Source organism: Eutrigla gurnardus (assembly GCF_963514095.1).
Source record: "Eutrigla gurnardus genome assembly, chromosome: 6".
Taxonomy (NCBI): Eukaryota; Metazoa; Chordata; class Actinopteri; order Perciformes; family Triglidae; genus Eutrigla; species Eutrigla gurnardus.
The window spans coordinates 18,852,234-18,871,113 of record NC_139920.1 but is presented as its reverse complement, the minus strand read 5'-3'; the positions used below and the strand labels follow the sequence as shown (position 1 = coordinate 18,871,113).

Here is an 18,880-nt window from a genome sequence, read left to right as displayed (position 1 = left end):
ATTCGTGCTTCATCTTCATCAAAAATCTGCTTTTCACTGCTTTTGTTCCATTAAACGACACAGTAATGAGACACTTTGTCACACAAACACACGAGTGTGAACAAATCCAAATGTGAGTATGCCAATAAATACATTAATAATACATAATAATAATAATAATAATAATAACTGAGCACACACAACATAATCCCATTTGAATGCATTATGTTGTCAACAAGACGCTGTGGGACACAATAAGGAGAAGAAGCACTGGACCACATGAGATAAGGAGGTCTGCTTAATCGGTGCATGCAAGATGATGCTGCTGCGCGCGCGCACACACAAACACAGAGAGAGAGAGAGAGAGAGAGAGAGAGAGAGTTATTTAGAGTTTCCCCTGCCGCTCTGTGCTCCGGACGTCTGGTTTTCTCCAGAGAACACCGCCTGCTGACGTCACCATTGCAATCGCACCATTGCCCTCACTCACGCGCAACACCAATACAGTTTAGTACTTCTGCGCGTGCAGAGCCGCAGCGTGGAGAGGAGGGTGTGTGTGTGTGTGTGTGTGTGTGTGTGTGTGTGTGTGTGTGTGTGTGTGTGGGTAGGGGGGGGGTGTCGGATCACCACAGCGCAGCGGAGACAGAGAGAGACACGCAGAGCGGGTCTGAGCGCTGAAGTGGACGGACGCGCTCCTGACTTGTCTGCTGGACACACGCGCGCACACACGCGCGCGCGCTCAGACGAACACGCAGTCAAGGACACGGCCGATGTGAGCGGCGCGTTTACCGGGAGTCTCCAGGATTGTGTGCTTTTCTTTGTTGTTGTTTGTTTTGTTTTTCGTGCACAAGTCATGCCGTTTGTTTGGAAACTAAATAAACAATGCACTCCGCCGGCGACAAGTCCCCCGCGAGGATGAGTCACCGACGTGGTGACGGACAACATCCACAGCTTCCTGTCATCTTCTCACGCGGGACAAAGTCCGCTAAGCCGCGCGGTCCTCACCCCGCAGAGCGATAAGCGTCTCTCGGTCACCTTCTGGAAGAAAGAGAAGAAAAAAAAACAGGATGTCTCGTGGCGGCGCGTGCGTGGCGCGCCAGAGCGCGTGTGAGTGACTGACCGATAGTGTTTTTCTGAGAGAGAGAAAGAGAGGCTGGATATAAACAGCAGCCAGGCTTTCCGGCAGCGACAGCCAGGCACTCCGAGCAGCCGTCTCGCCCCTCGCACAGCTCCTCACACCCATGCAGGATGCCCGGAGAGCGCCGGGGAGTCCTGGTCCAGCGCAGCCCGAGTTCATGACGCTCTGGGCGGCCTCGTCATGCGTCTGTTGCCCGAGCCCAGCGCCCAGTCCCTCCGGCTCCTCTTCCTGTTTATCTTCGTGATGGGGGTGACCCCGTCCCCGGCTCTCACGGCCGGCTGCCCCGACAGATGCGTGTGCGACGACCAGCTGGTGGTCCAGTGCGCCGGGCAGGAGCTCACCCTGTTCCCCAACGACCTGCCCCTGGCCACCCGGCAACTCATCATCTCCAACAACCGCATCGGGGACCTTCCGGCGCTGCAGCTCAACTACCTGTCCGATCTGGTCTACCTGGACTGCAGCAACAACTCCCTGACCGAGATCTCCGAGTCCACCTTTGGGAATTTGCGGAAACTGGCCTACCTGGACTTGTCGTTCAACACCCTGCTTCAGGTCGAGGACCGGACTTTCGGACCCCTGGCGTCCCTGGTGATGCTCCGGCTGACGGATAACCTGGGTCTGGGGGAAATCCACCCGGACGCCTTCTCGGAGAACATGGCCCTGCAGGTGCTGGACGTGAGCCGGAACAACCTGACGACCCTGAACATCAGCAGCCTGATCGCCCTGCCCGCGCTGAGGTCCCTGGGGCTCAGCGGGAACCCCTGGAGCTGCGACTGTGACACGGAGGACCTCTGCCTCTGGGTGCAGATAGAGGGCTTCAAGTTCCAAGGTGAGGCTGGAAGGAGTGTGGTAGGGGATAACACATTAACGGGGGTCTAAAGAAGGTGGTTTAACCCAGAATAGTACAAATAAAACACACATCCTGCCAAAGCCAAAGTATGGCTTGTGAACCCGGGTTCCTGTTCAGGTGGCAGCAGTCCGATGGTCTCTTGTTAAGTCTGGCTCTTGAAGCGGGATCCCCTCTCGCTGGCCAGTAAACGGGCTCTTACATGAGCCAAAGACGCTCCAAGGTCTCGCCGCTTTGTGATTGTCACGCAGCTCATTTGGATAAGTTGATTGTGGGCGCTTGGTCAACTCAGTCCTCAGAGACGGCTGGGCCACTTATTGCTCTCCCTTTATTTCGCCTTTATGTATGCACACCCACGCTTCCACGTGCACTCCCACGGATGCAGATGGCATCTTTCTCACCTCCTCACACACACACACACAAACACACACACACACTCAAAATCCAGAGCTAATGGTTTGACCCGAGAGTCAGCAATCTGTACAAACCCGTCAGACCGCCCTTCACGTCTGAATAACGCCTCGGGTCCCCCCCCCCCCCCCCCGAACAAATCAGCATACTTGGAAGCCACATTATTTAAACAGCGGGGAATTGAATTGAAATCACAAACAAAAGGCCTCTCGAGCTCCTAAGCAGGTGAACCCCAGCAACACAGTAACAATGTGGGCTTGCTTATAATAGCATCAGTGTCTCAGTGCATTGCCTCTCTGGGTCTGTTTGTGTCCTCTCGTACCTGCTCTGCACACACTACACTACACCACACACACACAAACAAACACACACCGGCGCCTGCTTCAGTCCAGATGGTTAATGATGGTGCTCAAAAAAAGCAGGACTCCTATGCACAGTGTGTGTGTGTGTGTGTGTAAGTGTGTGTGTGTGTGTGTGTGTGTGTGTGTGTGCAAGTGACTCACTCCAGTCAAGTGTGTGAGTCAGCGTGTGATCTGGAGGTTTAGGGGACAACCTGAGGCCAGGGGGCCCGAGGGGAACGGCAATGGGATGACTGTATGGAGCTTGAGAGGAAGGCCACGTGAAGACAGCAGCTCCCCGGAAAGTTCTTATCCACCTTCAAATATCACACGGCACTGAAGCACGCTCAGGCAGGCGCACTCACATACACTTACTGGACGCACTCATCGCACCAACAAGCCCTTACACAATCACATTTTTTAAAATAAATAAATATCCGAACACAGTCTGAGAGAAGGGCTTTTGAATCCTAAGTGACAAAACACAACCACAGCTGAGTTATTGTTTGTTATCGTGTGCCAGCTAATATAACCATAGACTGTGGACTGTGGTTGCTGAAAAATATTTTTTTTAGGCAACCAAAATGTTAGGTATAACTATTATTTTCACATGGGGTTAAAGCTGTAAGGCAAAAGGTTGGACAACTTCCAGATGCTGTAGTAGCGAGCTGTCAATCCGAAGTTACGCCCGAAAGCATCCACTGCTTTATGGTCTGTTTGACTCTAGATGGACCATAATTTAATAAATGAACATTATTCTGAATTGAAGACGACTTGAAACGAGATTGAGACCATAAAGTCTTGTTTACTGAGATAATAAATCAAGAGAGAAGTAGGGTCATTTTCTCATAGACTTCCATGCAATCATCGCCCCCTGGTGGCCATTAAAAAGGATGCAAAGTTTGAGGCATTGGCTTCACTTTTCAGACCCAGAGGTTGCCACCTTCCAATTAATATACAACAAATCGCAGCTGTGTTTACCATCACAATGCACTTTTAAAAGTAAGACATGTGACCAGAGGAATTCGGACTGTACCGCAACACCCACACCCATGTCTCACCAATCATCGATATGTGATATGAAATGCACACACAAACAACTCCAGTAACCAGTTTAACAGAGTGAATGGGGTCAAGTGAGTGTGTGTGTGAGTGTGTGTGTGTGTGTGTGTGTGTGTGTGTGTGTGTGTGTGTGTGTGTGTGTGTGTGTGTGTGTGTGTGAGTGTGTGAGTGTGTGTGTGTGTGTGTGTGTGAGTGTGTGTGTGTGTGTGTGTGTGTGTGTGCTGAGCATGTAGTGTGTTTCTGTGGCCATGAATGCCCTCAGATCTGACTGCAGGACGGTGAGTCTAATGTACAGAGATTCCAGCTGTCGCTACGTCTCAGTTTGAATGTGAATCAAGTGCATGCAAGTATGTGTGTGTGTGTGTGTGTGACCCGTCTTCACAAAATAGCTCATTCAGGACCCTTCAACACTGCTGGTGATTGCCCAGGTTTAAATAAGCACATCAATTATTGCTGAAAAATTCTTCTGATTGTGTTTCTTTACATTACGTTACAGTTTCAATGTCTTCTTTTGGCATTTTATCATGTTTTCGCTCGTGCTTAAGTGAGTCACCCTGTTTCTCTTGGCCTGGAATGTGTCAGCGAGTAAGGTCGCCAGCGTTGTTCGACCGGCGGCCTTCTCAAGTCAACGAGAGGCTCTTCAGGAAAGCAGCGAGGTTAGCAGGAGCACTGGAGTTGCGTCTGTCCATGTGACTAATAAAAACAACACAAGAGGGAGAAAGTGAGGAAAGAAAGTGCAGAAAAGTCAAAGACGGAGAATAAATTCTGAATGACATTAAGTAGGTTCTGTCTGGGCTAGTGGAGGGAAAAAGGGTGATTTCCATCCGCTAGCATCAGAGCGAGTTCAGGGGCAGAGGGGTTGTTTAGTTGAATATATCAGTTCCAACTCAACGGATATAGAGAGGTATAAGTCTGCCATTGGCTGCGTGTCTCACATGGCGTTCTCCTCCCCTTCCGCTATCTATTTTGCGACGGGCACTGTTGCCTCATCCTGGGCTTAACGCCACCCAAGAGACCAAACAAAACTATGTGTAGAAACCAGAGACTCTCTATGGAAGCAACAACAAGGTCGCTGCCAAATTTATGTCTACATGACGTTATTTTAAGTGTTGATGGAGCAGCTACAATGTTAGCATAGCCTACCTCCGATCGATCCAAACTCCATTCAGAAAACAAACATTTTGCTTATCGTCTTGCTGACAGACTTAATAAACTATGACTTCAGACTTTTTACAAATTGTCATCATTATTAATTTGTCATCCTTTTTATGGCTTTGTTGTATTTAAATAAACAACAAGGTTTCGTAGTAAACCAGCCGATGTGTCTCTCTTTCTCACCACTCTCATAGCTCTGTTTTTGAACTCAGCATGCAGCTGTTTTCACTTCCTGTTCAACACCAAATTGCCAAAGGAAAAACAGCGAGAGTCTCGCTGGTGGAGTATTTTGCAGCTAAAGAGCTAAATATTTCTCTTTGGAGTTGGCGGAGACCAAAAGTAGAGCTAAAAGAGAGAGAATATTTTACTTCACAGCTGGCCAAAATGCGACACTAATGTCTAACTATTAATGATGCTATGTATCTCCTGGCCACAACGTTTTCAGGCAATATTTTCATATTAACTTTACAAGGCAATAATATGTCTGCATTATATTATCCAAATGGCAACAAAAAGTAATAATACTTCATCTTTCCTAATAAAGTCAAGTAAGTTAAAGGGAAAATAAGTTCATTATTGCTAATATTTGTCAGTACTGTCACAGATTCCTGCGATCAATCCCATCGACATAGTAAACTTTAGCTGATTTCACTTTTTTCTAGCACTTTGCAGTTTGTTTGGATGGAGTTTTGTCAATACAATGTCTCCTGTGGCTTCGAATACTCACATATGGTAGACTAATTGTCACAACTCCTTACAGATAATTGCTACTGGTTGACATTCAGCCTTATATGACCCGGCATTGTTTATCGCCATGAGGGTATATTATGTTCTCCATCATCAATTGTCCGTACTCGGCGAGTGCACCTACTTTGTCCTATTAGGATTTGAGCTTGTCGAACAACCTGCCGTGCGACGCTGTGGGTCAGTGTTGACAAGGACTTCAGCTAAATACACCAAATGTAAGTGGCTTTGTCCTGGGCTGGCAGCGTTGGTGGCGTTATGGCGGCAGTGTTTTGGGGGTGAGGTATCTTTGGCTGCTCGTCGGGGCTCTGGACAGCTCACAAAACCCCCCGAGGCAAAGAGCCAAGGCAGAGGGCCACGCACGGGGCAAGAGTTAAATATTCATAAAAAAGAGAAAGAGAAGTCGAGGTCCACAGGTTCAGAGACGGGGAAGCAATGAGAGAGGGTTCTTTTTTCTTTTTTTTTGGTTGCACCAATTGAACTTGATTTTATCCGTAATGAAAGTCAATCGTACATTACTTCAGAGACGAGAGATGAGAGGAGGGGTCGAGTGAAATAGCGTGACTAAAATAACGGAGGACGAAAAGACGAGACAAGAGAAAAGCAAAGCGATTAAGACGGACAATCGAGGGAGACTCGCAGAGAGGGAGAAGAAACAGATACAAAGGAGTTGCCAATCGGCCTGCGCGCCCCAGATCTGTCACTCAAACCCCGTTAAAACATTCATTATGACAAGGAGCCATCGATTCAATTTAATACAGGTAGATGATACATTATTTATCAGCTGGAACGATTCCTCAGACCCATCTGGTGCGGGAGAGGCGTATCGAATTCGAGCCGGCCTACTTGTGCAGCCGTAGAGCCCCGCGTATGTTTTTTAATGTCTCGGTGCATTTACGTGGTCGAAACCGAGATTGCTGCGACGCTGGCGTGGGCGTGTTTGTGATGTGATCACCTGAGGGGAAGTGTAGCTCAGGTGTGTGACATGACACTGTGTGTGTGTGTGTGTGTGTGCCAGGAGAATTAAATTGGAAAAGAGAGGACAGAGAGTGAAGATGATGGAGCGAAAAACCAAGAGAGAGAGAGAGGGAAAGGCGTGGAGGAAGAAGATGGGAAATGGAGTGATAAAGGCTGAAGGGAGAATAAATGCTAAACGTGCCACAGTGGGAGAGAAAAGTGGGAGGTGATGAAGAGAGGACGACTGATAAGAAGAGCGATAGAGGGAAAAGGAGAGAGAGAGCTGTTGCTATCTGACCTTCACTCTCTCTCTCTCTCTCTCTCTCACACTCATCCTCCGCCAGAGGAAGAAGGGATCTTATGGAGAAATGATGGAAAGGAGGATGGCAGTAATCTGACTAATGCCGTATTTGAAAGGAGAGGAATCAGAAGGCGTGTGTTATTCAGCCCTCGTGGATGTGATGGAGAAAAGGTCAGCTATTCTTAGTCTTCGCCAACCCCTGTGTGATGCTTCTAAAACGGCGAGGTACTCCAGCTTCGCTGAGAGGAAGGACCTAAAAAAGTCTTACATCGTCCGGCGAGCAGTCGTCTTTAAAATACTAAGTTCAAATACGTGCATCACATACGGTTGCCATAATTTACTATTGCATAGAAGAAAACGGCGATCCTGTGAAAGAGAAGGTTTCCAGGCGTTGACCTTTGTCACTTCACTACTTTTGAAGATGTAACCCTTTTAGATCACATCCCGGTCATATTGTGCACCTATTTAACAATATATGCTGAAAGAAATCCCCCCAAAGAAACATTTGTATTTCTGTATAAAACAATCCAGGGTTATTTTTCCGGGGAAAAAAATACGTCAAGGTTTACATCGGCAATTTCAACCAATAATATTGTGACATCCATCCATCAATCAATCAATCAATCTGCTACTACGACTCGAGAGAAGGTCGTGAGATCATCTTTTCAACCAACGTAAGGTCCCGACTTGGCCCACACATGAAAACAACACAAGGGTGGTGGGAGTTCATAATACCGCAACAATACTTACAACTCCTTTAGAAATATATACAACATTGAGGCACCCCATGTACCGATGCTCACTGCTAACTCTCAAACTGTTCTATCTTAATAAACGCAAAAAGTGTAAATATATATATACAATATTCTCTTTAAATCTATCTATGTATTTGATTTCGGTATGTAGAACATTGTTGAATGATGTAATGCGGTGACGAAAGTTGAACTCAAAAAATGACATCATGTATCGTTGTGTAAAGCATGAAGGCTTCACGAGTTGTCACCGCTTGGTTGCTCACACACGGGGATTTTCAGACTTAAATTAAGAAGTAAAATAACGAAATAGAAAGACTTCCCATTTTTTTTTTAAATGCTTTAAAAGCAGGAGATCTTCGAAATCTACATTTGAATAGATATTTTGGCAGCTGGATCAAATTGATTACAGGATATTAAACGTTTCAACCTTCGTTTCATTGTAATACCTTTATTACCTGAGTTTTGTCATTTTATGCCTCTTATTTGATCATTGAGTGGGTTTTGTCAGCTAGGAATCAAACTCAGCGAACCCCCCTCCGACTCCTCTCTCTTGGTTGGATTGGATGAAGGCGATAAAGTATGTCCATGAACATGACCCATGAGTTTCTAGTTAATTACAATTCCTCCCGTCATTGAGGAGGTTGGTTTATGGCGTTTTGCCAGTAACTTAAGTCGGCTTGTGCTTCTTCACAGAATATTTTGCTTGTTCGCCACGCTGCCTCCGCGTCGTACAAACGAAGCAAACAAGGTGACGGGCGGCGGGCACCCTTGGCAGCGCTGCCCATTACCGTCATATGTTTTCAACAAATAATACCTCAGATCCTATTTCCAGTCGACAGCTTCTATGGGGGAGGTCAGAGGTCAAGGTCAGAGCGCCTGCAGAGGAGCTATGCTTGAGCTCCCGTGTGTAAACTCCCCCCCCTACAACCACACTGATTACCATATGCATTGGCATAATTAATCTGCTTATAAATAGCTCTGTTGCCAGTTCACAGGACGGCCTCTCCGCCTCGCGGCTCTGATCATCGGCATGCACGTGATGTGAACATGTTGTGTACTTGCATGCGTGTGTGAAATGCATGTGTTTTCTTCTGCGTGGACCTGCGGGCGTCTGAGATGATTGCCGTTCCTGCTGCCCTTCGCTGTTTGGTGCGTGGAGCGGCCGCGTCGGAGCGAAGTTCATCAAAGAGTCAGCGATGTCTTTCAGCGGCGTCTCATTGGTCGTTTAAACCAACCTCTCCTCCAGGGAGGCGATGAGCCCGGCTCTCTGTCACTGTGTCAGTGCCGGCGCTCGGAAAAACCATCCAGCCGATGACTTGACACGGAGGCCGTATCGCTTGAGCTCGCCGGATTACTAGCTCTCTTTTAGATTAAAGTACACACAGAAAAACATTAAGGTCCCCCCATTCACAATTCCTGGAAAGCTCAGCTTGAGTGTCATGTTTGAGTGCTTGTATCAGCTCTGTGTGTGTGTGTGTGTGTGTAGCCCCTGTATCTGTGAGTAAGTGTGTGTGTTCCTCTGATTACTGCTGTTTATTGCCTTCAGTACCATTTTGCCCTTATAGCCCCCCGGCCCTTGCGGTGTGTCACAGAGCCGGGGGGATTTGTGTTCGCTCAGGAAATGTCGCTCAGCAAAGTCCAGACTCTTCTCTGTTCTGGCGCCTCAGTGGTGGAACGAACTCCCGACCAATGTCAGGACAGCAGAGTCATTTGCCATCTTCCGAAAAAGGCTCAAGACTCACCTGTTCAGACTTCACCTCGACTCTACATAGCATGAGTCCCACTAACACCCTCCCTCGACCCCCCCCCCCCCCCCCCCCCCCCCCCGCAAAAAAAAAAAAAAAAAAAAACTCGGATCGTAGCACTGTTACTCTTGAAGTACTACTTTACTCAGATGAGGACCTAGCACTTGTTCTATTTTTAGCTCTTACTGCATCGGCAATGATACGTCGTGGTTTCTTTGTTTCCTTCTTTTGACAAATGTACTTATTGTAAGTCGCTTTGGACAAAAGCGTCTGCTAAATGACCTAAATGTAAATGTAAATGTAAATGTAAATGTAAATGTTCGCTCAGTGGAACGACGCGGCCTGCATAGCGTCACGCTGATACCGCCGACCACGGCCCGGCTATTGTTCCCGCAACAAGGTGACATCATGCCCAGCAGACACACCGTGGGTCTTAGCACCCCGAGGTCAAAGAGATATGACCGCCATGATCATTTAGGTCCTTTTGCTTTGTCGTCATTATGCATCTCTCTTTGTTTTTGTGCCTTTTGTGGGTCATTTTGGATCGCTTTGCCACTGTTGTGTCTCTTTGTGGTTGTTTTGTGTCTCTTTGTAGTTGTTTCGTGTCTCTTTGTGGTTGTTTTGTGTCCCTTTCTAGTTGTTTCGTGTCTCTTTGTAGTTGTTTCGTGTCTCTGTGTAGTTGTTTTGTGTCTCTTTGTAGTTGTTTCTTGTCTCTTTGTGGTTGTTTTGTGTCCCTTTGTAGTTGTTTCTTGTCTCTTTGTGGTTGTTTTGTGTCTCTTTGTAGTTGTTTCGTGTCTCTTTGTGGTTGTTTTGTGTCCCTTTCTAGTTGTTTCGTGTCTCTTTGTAGTTGTTTCGTGTCTCTGTGTAGTTGTTTTGTGTCTCTTTGTAGTTGTTTCTTGTCTCTTTGTAGTTGTTTTGTGTCCCTTTGTAGTTGTTTCTTGTCTCTTTGTAGTTGTTTCTTGTCTCTTTGTGGTTGTTTTGTGTCCCTTTGTAGTCTTCTTGAGTCTGTTTCTCTGAGTGACATTTTGCAATTGAAGGCTAGGGGGCCCTGCCACATTCAATAATGCATCCAGGACCATGTCGTGAAAACAGGGACCAGACTAAAGTGATGTCTTGTCCAACTACAGCCTGACAGTAACGAAGAGAAGAAATGTGATGCCAAAGATTAATGTTCAGGGCAGACTGTTTCATCATAAGAGGGCAGAGTGGGCGTCATCCCAAATCCATCTTATGCAGCATTTTCCAGCCAGTGCTTGTTTAAGGTGGAGGAATATGGAAACTGCAGTGCAGCACGCATGCAGAAAAGTGTGAATCCTATAAGGCTGCAGCCACTGTTCTGAATCTGCTGCAATCAGACTGTACATTCAAGCTGTTGGAACAAAGAGGACACACACATATTTATCTTCTTTCTATACATACACCCTCTCACCTGAAAACGTCCTTTAGTTTAGTTGCTGAAATACCCGTCGTCTTCTAATTTGGTATCTACAGAATGACAGTATTAGTGCAGCGACTTAAAGAAAGTTTATGATTGTAATATCTCTCTGTAGGCAAACTGAATAGGTTAAGTGGTGCCAAAGCAAGTTCAAATAAGGGTACATTTTAGCTCAAGTTGGCACGCCGCGGCATAGACGCCGTCCAAACTCTCAATTAAGAAGTCTGGGCTCTTTCAAAAAACATTTTAAAGACCATTTTTCAAAATTGCATGCTTTTGGGCGAATGGTGTCTTGGATTAAGCGCCTCATAAGCAGCCGCACAAAAAACATACACCTTACAGAGGAATGTAGAAAGGCTATCTGCCAGAGTGATGTCTGAGTGGTTTCCTATGCTGAGTGATGGGATGAGTGAGAGAACGGCAAGGAGAGTCTGAATGCAGCGTGAATCATCCCGGCTGCCACCTTTTCCTGTGTTCTTCAGTAACACTAAAATCAATTTGCCTTATCTCGGATTATAGGAGGCAGCCGTGAATTTGCTCTAAAATGCAGACTCTGTGATAAAAGCAGTGTTAAAGTCAGAAACTTTATACCTGACACACTGTATTTTTCCTGTGTATCGGCTGATTGATGAGTGATGTTGAGTAATAATACAGTGTATGTGCATGTATGCTGGCTGAGCGGGTAACATTCGTCTCCTGGTTCATCCCTGGGTTCATCTCTTTGCAACTGAATAACTGCACAGTAATCTTAGGGTATCAATAATTACAAAAAAACAACAACATAATGACTTGCCATAGTGTTCCCTCCTACCTCAAAGCCCACCTGCTATTTCTGCCTTGACAGGGAAAGCTGTCAAATAAAGAGAGAAACACTAAAAACAGCTACCTGATCAACTTGCAGTTTTAACTTCTCACTGTATTCGTAACCTTTCAAGGTCAATGCTGAACCTTAACATTTCAGAGTCAATGCCTAACCTTAACCTTTTGGAGTCACTGCCTAGTCAATGCCTAACCTTAACCTTTTGGAGTCAATGCCTAGTCAATGCCTAACCTTAACCTTTCGGAGTCAACACCTAGTCAATGCCTAGTCAATGCCTAACCTTAGTCTTTCGGAGTCACTGCCTAGTCAATGCCTAACCTTAACCTTTTGGAGTCAACACCTAGTCAATGCCTAACCTTAACCTTTTGGAGTCAACACCTAGTCAATGCCTAACCTTAACCTTTTGGAGTCAACACCTAGTCAATGCCTAACCTTAACCTTTCGGAGTCAACACCTAGTCAATGCCTAGTCAATGCCTAACCTTAGTCTTTCGGAGTCACTGCCTAGTCAATGCCTAACCTTAACCTTTTGGAGTCAACACCTAGTCAATGCCTAACCTTAACCTTTTGGAGTCAACACCTAGTCAATGCCTAACCTTAACCTTTTGGAGTCAACACCTAGTCAATGCCTAACCTTAACCTTTCGGAGTCAACACCTAGTCAATGCCTAGTCAATGCCTAACCTTAACCTTTCGGAGTCAATGGCGAAACTTAACCTTACAAGGTCAATGGCTAACCTTAACCTTCTGGAGTCAATGCCTAACCTTAACCATACAAGGTTGATGCTGAACCTTAACCTTACAAGGTCGATGCCTAACCTTAACCTTACAAGGTCAATGGCTAACCTTAACCTTCTGGAGTCAATGCCTAACCTTAACCATACAAGGTTGATGCTGAACCTTAACCTTACAAGGTCGATGCCTAACCTTAACCTTACAAGGTCAATGCCTAAGCTTAACCTTACAAGGTCAATGCCTAACCTTAACCTTTCGGAGTCAATGCCTCATCAATGCCTAAACTTAACCTTTCGGAGTCAATGGCGAAACTTAACCTTACAAGGTCAATGCCTAACCTTAACCTTCTGGAGTCAATGCCTAACCTTAACCATACAAGGTTGATGCTGAACCTTAACCTTACAAGGTCAATGCCTAACCTTAACCTTACAAGGTCAATGCCTAACCTTAACCTTACAAGGGCTAATGCCTGACCTTAACCATACAAGGTTGATGCTGAACCTTAACCTTACAAGGTCAATGCCTAACCTTAACCTTACAAGGTCAATGCCTAACCTTGAACTTTTAGAGTCAATGCATAACCTTAACCATTCAAGGTCGATGCCAAACCTTATCTATTTGGGGTCAATGCAGAGCCTCAGCCATTAGAGGTCAATGCTTAACCTTACCCATTCGAAGTCAGTGCCAAACCTTAACCATTCAGGGTCAATGCCGAACCTTACCCATTCAAATTCAATGAATTGAATTTGATTCACCAATCACACCTTAAAAGGTGCATAATAGGAGATTGGGAGCATTTCTATTGCCTCTAAACTGCTCTCAACATGCCGACGCCTGATCAGGTAGATCGTGGCTAACTGTACGGTGCACAAACGATAAGTTGAAGTCGTATTCAGTAAAAAGCACCTTTGCACAGTGGAAGCACTCAGTAGTTCAGCTGCTACAGCCTGCCTTGGTTTGGTATTGACACACTCTGCTATAAATAACCAAGGTCATGTCATTTTATTCAGGTTTTTTTGTGTTTCCTGTTTTATTTTGTTAGTTACCGCTCATCTCATTTTAGATGTTCCACTTCCTGTCCCTGTGCGTTCCCACCAGTGTCTGTGCCCTGCTCCTAATTAGTTTCACCTGTGTCTCATCAGCTGTGGCTCACAGTGTCTTTAAACCCTCTGAAGTCGGTTCCCTGTTTCCAGATTGTCTTAGTACTTTTAGCGTCTAGCGTTGCAGCCTTTTCTCTCATGTTTTCTTGCCAAGCGTTTTCCAACTTTCGCCTGAGCCCTATGTGATTTTGTTTGCTTTGACAACTGATGAGAAGCCAGTGTCCAGTAGCTTATGGTGGCAAATGCTAGCAAACGTTTGTAAATTGTCACTGACTTTATGACACAATTTCACCTACAATAACAAAGTATCCTCATAGAATGGTTCCTATGATATTTTAAAAAATCATATTTGATTGTTCTTTGCCCGGCAACAAGAAGGATCAGTGCCCCTGAGGTGTTTAAAAAACAAAACTACTTAGTTAGATTAAGGAAAACAGACTTATTTATGATGGTTAATCGCCAAAAACCCAATTTTACAACTTATTTTTACCGAATAGAAATTGAATGCATCATTATGTAGCCTCAACTCGATGCTCTTTTAAGTTAGCTATTAGCTCCGTTGCTTACCCAAACAGGAATTAGCTGCCCAAAAATACAAAGCAGTTGTTGTTTGTGAGGGTGGTTACGGAGGTGTGTGTATGAGTGTTTTAAATATTTTAAACTGACAGCAAAGACAGAGGGAAGCCTCTGCAAATACTTTTACTACAATAGTAGTAATAGCAATTTCGGCCACCCTCCATGACCCCATGGGAGTAATGGACCTGCTAGCTACTAATCTGTTTCGCCGCCCCGGGCCCCGCCCAGACCTTGGGAGGGTACTGGCCCATTGCAGATACCTCCAGACCCCTGGGAGTGGGACAGGGGGTATTTTGAGTCTTTTTGCATCGAGTATAATCAGCTGTTTTCCCTCACTCCATAAATAAAACCACAGCTGGGGCAGCACATTTTCTCTTCCAGTGGTGGAGAACAATCCCTGAAGCGGCAATAAAGCCTGCAAAGTCTTATTTGGTAAGCCGGGGAGATTGAGGATGCGATTCATTCAAACCATTACCAGTACTTCTGATTACTTGTTTCCAAAACGGAGAATAAAAAGAGCGTTTCCACATTAAATGGGGGGAACATCTTTATACTTCCTGTAGATATTATCACTCATACGTCCCATTTTGGATCCTAACTGCTTTATGATAATACCTGTGTATAATTTTGTAATTTGTTTGTCTTGTTCGCCACCCAGCATCAGCCATCACATTTTTCCTTACTGCATATATCCTTTCCTATTGAATTAAGATAGATTTTTCTCACATTTTTACAGAGTATTGGCCATCATTGCAGGTAAAATGCTATTTTTCTTTACTTGAGGAAGTGAAGACTGTGGGAAACTGGGTCTGCTGAATGTATGTAATGTATGAATGAAAACGAGATCTGTCAAATAAACACTGTGCAGAAGAGAAGCCAAAATGGTTGTAACTATTTGGTTACCCACAAAAATGTATGAAAACTCTCACAGGACTCACTGAACAATGACCTATCCCAGCCTTCAAGGTCAATGCTGAACCTCAACCATTCAAGGTCAATGCCAAAACCTCAAATATTCAAGGACAATCCCAAACCTTAACCATTCAAGGTCAACATCAAACCTTAAGCATTCAAGGTAAATGTTGAACCTCAACCATTCAAGGACAATCCAAAACCTTAACCAATCAATGCAGAATCGCCACCACTTGAGGTTAATGCCGAACCGCAACCATTCAAGGTCAATGCTGAACTTCAACCATTCAAGGTCAATGCCGAACCGCAACCATTCAAGGTCAATGCAGAATCGCCACCACTCGAGGTTAATGCCGAACCGCAACCATTCAAGGTCAATGCCGAACCTCAACCATTCAAGGTCAATGCCGAACCTCAACCATTCAAGGGCAATGTCGAACCTCAACCATTCAAGGTCAATGTCGAACCTCAACCATTCAACGTCAATGCCGAATCGCAACCATTCAAGGTCAATGCCAAACCTCAACCAATCGAGGTCAATGTCAAACCTCAACCATTTAAGGACAATCCCAAACCTTAACCATTCAAGGTCAATACTTAATCTTAAAGGTGCATAAAAGGAGATTGGGAACATTTCTCTTGCCCCTAACTGGCTCTCAACATGCAGAAACTACTGCAAATGTGCTTGCTATGCCCAGCAAGAAAGCACTAACAGTATTTACCTGAGAGGGAGCTGAAGGGTGGGTACTACGCTTCCGGACGCTGTTATGTCCTCCACCTTTTTAAACAATCTAAGGTCAAAAACCAGCACAGCGTGTCTCCTCGAATCTGAGACAAAGGACCCTGGTGAGGCAATCGTTAAGTCAGTATTGATCAAGAGCCTTATCAAACCCCTGCAGATATGTTGTCGACGTTTTCATCAAAAGTTTTGTGAAAACCTTGTCAAAACACCAGGAAGGCTTAACGAGTATTTTAACCCTGGCAGGCAAACAGTCGGATTGATCTTATCACAAGAGGAATCTGCCTCAGGGGTTATCTTGAGGTTACAGTGGATATTAGGAGAATAAAGCGCTTGTGAGGAAGGATTTAAGTCAATTTGAGTTATGATTACTACAGATACCAAACTGGGCTCAGTGTCCTTGGTTTCATAATTATTTCACAACTTCTAGCTCCAGCTTTCACCTTTAACTGCTCATGAAGCCCAGGCCCAAGTATTAGTGAGAGAAGGATAGATCATATCTGACTATTATCGCCATTCTCCCCCCATCACTCATTTCCATGTTCAGACCTTTGGCTTTATTGGTAGATGAGTGTGGTTTAATTCACATTGTTAACAGCAATAATCCATCAGAGGACAGACTGCAGCGAGTCCTCCTCTCTCATCTTCTGAGATCTCGCTGCGTCCGTCCCTTTCCATTAAGTGCCTGCGGTTGCAAATATTTCAAAAATGTTCCTCCTTTTGCGTTCTTCCAATCTTTCTTTTTTACCGTTACCGTCTCCGTCTTATTCTCGTCTCGTTTTAGTCCGCCTGTCCATCTTTTTTCCGCCTCTCCCATCTCTCATTGTTCCCAGCTTGATAAAACCCTTCTTTTTTGGGGGGAGGGAGTTAGTGCAATCAAGCGTGCGGAGAGGGTGGGAGAGAAGGAGCATGGGAATCAGCTCGTAACGAGAGATGAAGTCAGATGAACCGATAGGAAAACAGCGCGTGCTGTATCCTGCGCTCCACTTATGTCTGCATACAGAGCACGCCGCTCTCATCTCTTCAACACTCCGCCTTTCATCCTAATTAATATACGTGAGGGAACTGTACATGCTAATGCTGCAGAGTCACTGTAGCGTAATGAGAACACGATAAAGCGCCGCGCTATACGCTGAATCCTGAACCGGCTCCTGCAGCCTGACCTTTGAACTCTCTGTGGCGAAATGCCGTGAATAAACATTTTAACGTATGTAGCGTCTCCTCCTCCCCGTGTGGTCATTATCATATTCCTCATTATGAACGGCAGATGTTTTATCAGGGAAAACACTCGTCTCCTTATCTCTCCGCTGCTGCAGATTGATTTGTTGGTGTATAATGATGTGCATGAAGGCGGGGGGGTTGATGTGTCAGAGCCTTGCAGTCAAGTCTAGTCACCTCTCTGTGCATGCGTGTGTGTGTGTAAGTGTGTGTGTGTGCGCAGCATAATAATGTTGTCATGTGCTAGACACCAAAGACCTGCGTTACCCAGAGGAAATCTATAACGTCTCTTGGGATCATTTATCACAAAGGTTATCACGGTATTGTTAACAGCTGTGTGTGTGTGTGTGTGTGTGTGTGTGTGTGTGTGTGTGTGTGTGTGTGTGTGTGTGTGTGTGTGTGTGTGTGTGTGTGCCTGCCTTTCTCTTTAGTACACCTTATTCTCCAGAGTAATTATATTTATTTTCTCCTTTGCCTCTCCTGATGCTCTGACCTTCATCTTTGACCATATACTGATTATTCTCTGCCACTGCCCTCTTTTATTCTATATATTTCCTCGTTAATCTCCTCGACCCTCCCTGTCTCTTCTCCCCCCCCCTCCCTCCCTCCCTCCCTCCCTCCTCTTCCTCTCCTTCACCTCCAGACGAGGGCCAGACAGTTTGCCACAGTCCCCCGGAGCTGGTGGGCCAGCGGCTGGCAGAGGTCGGCATGCAGCTGCGGGCAGATTGCCACCAGGGCCTGGGCTACTGGGACTACCTCTTCTTCATCGCCATCGGCTTCGTCATCTTCTCGGCCGGCACGGTCTCGGCCTGGGTGATGGGCGTGCTCATGGTGCTGTACGAGCGCTACAGCAAGAGGAAGAGTGAGGAGCTGGACAGCGATGACGAGGACGAGCGGGGAGGGATGGGTGGAGGAGGAGGCGGTTGTGGAGGAGGAGGAGGAGGAGGAGGAGGGAACCAAGGGAACGGGGATTTGAGCAAGCCTAACATGCAGGTGTGACAGACTGATGTGAAACCAGAACCAGTGATGAGAGGACTCTGAGACCAAAGGCTCTGCAATGAACCAAGACCTGACTGTCTCTCTGTGTTACAGATTTAGATATCGCAATATGCTCTTAAATATTTGACAAAAAGTGTGTGTGTGTGTGTGTGTGAGAGAGAGAGAGTGAGACAGACTGAGACAGCAATAAGGATGACTATGCCTTCACTTCAGGAGTACAGAATGACCTCTGAGATTATTGAGAGCAATAACTCCCCATACACACAACCACACACACACACACACACACACACACACATGCAGATACTCCACGGAGCGGCCGGTGTCTCCGAGTGGGCGGATGCTGTGTGAAGTGCTCTTGAGTAAAGGAGGATTATAAGGAGACGTGCTACGTGAAGCGACACACAGGCGGTACATTAACACATGAGGAGGTTTCGGGGGTCACAAAGAGAGTGATGCCTTATCTCTGCTACCATAACGAAAACAAAACACGTCGTACATTACGCTGTTATAGATGTGGATTTCCCACATGCCTTAAGGCAACTCACTTGAGATGGTGAACAGTCACTTCTGACAGAATCTGTCCAGAAACACTTTGGGGAGAGATTCAAATGATTTGAATGTAAGAAAAAATAAAACTTATGTGAGTCACTGCTGGAGGGATGAACAGGAAGTTTAAAGGCACCCTGTGGTGTGTTGATGAGCAGATCCCCATTTTGTTGGTATCTGAGTAACATTCGATGGACGTAACGTGGACTGAAGCATTGCATGTTTCAATTTTTAAGAAAGAAAAAATCAGCTTTGCAAATGCTTTAAAAAGAAAGAAACGCGTCTCGAGGATACAAACACGAATGTAAACATAATTGTCTTTGTTGACAAGAAAACTCCACAGGGAATCTTTAAGAGCCACTTCCTGAAA

At 45.7% G+C, this 18,880-nt stretch overlaps 1 protein-coding gene across 1 annotated transcript; it reads left to right on the top strand.

Moving 5' to 3' along the window:
* The first annotated feature begins 632 nt into the window (after positions 1 to 632).
* On the top strand, positions 633 to 18,476 carry lrrc52 (leucine rich repeat containing 52). The gene is made up of 2 exons (XM_084010774.1): positions 633 to 1,943; positions 17,606 to 18,476. Exons 1-2 carry the CDS (start codon positions 1,295 to 1,297, stop codon positions 17,959 to 17,961), a joined length of 1,005 nt encoding a protein of 334 aa, XP_083866900.1. The 5' UTR covers positions 633 to 1,294; the 3' UTR covers positions 17,962 to 18,476.
* Positions 18,477 to 18,880: the final 404 nt, after the last annotated feature.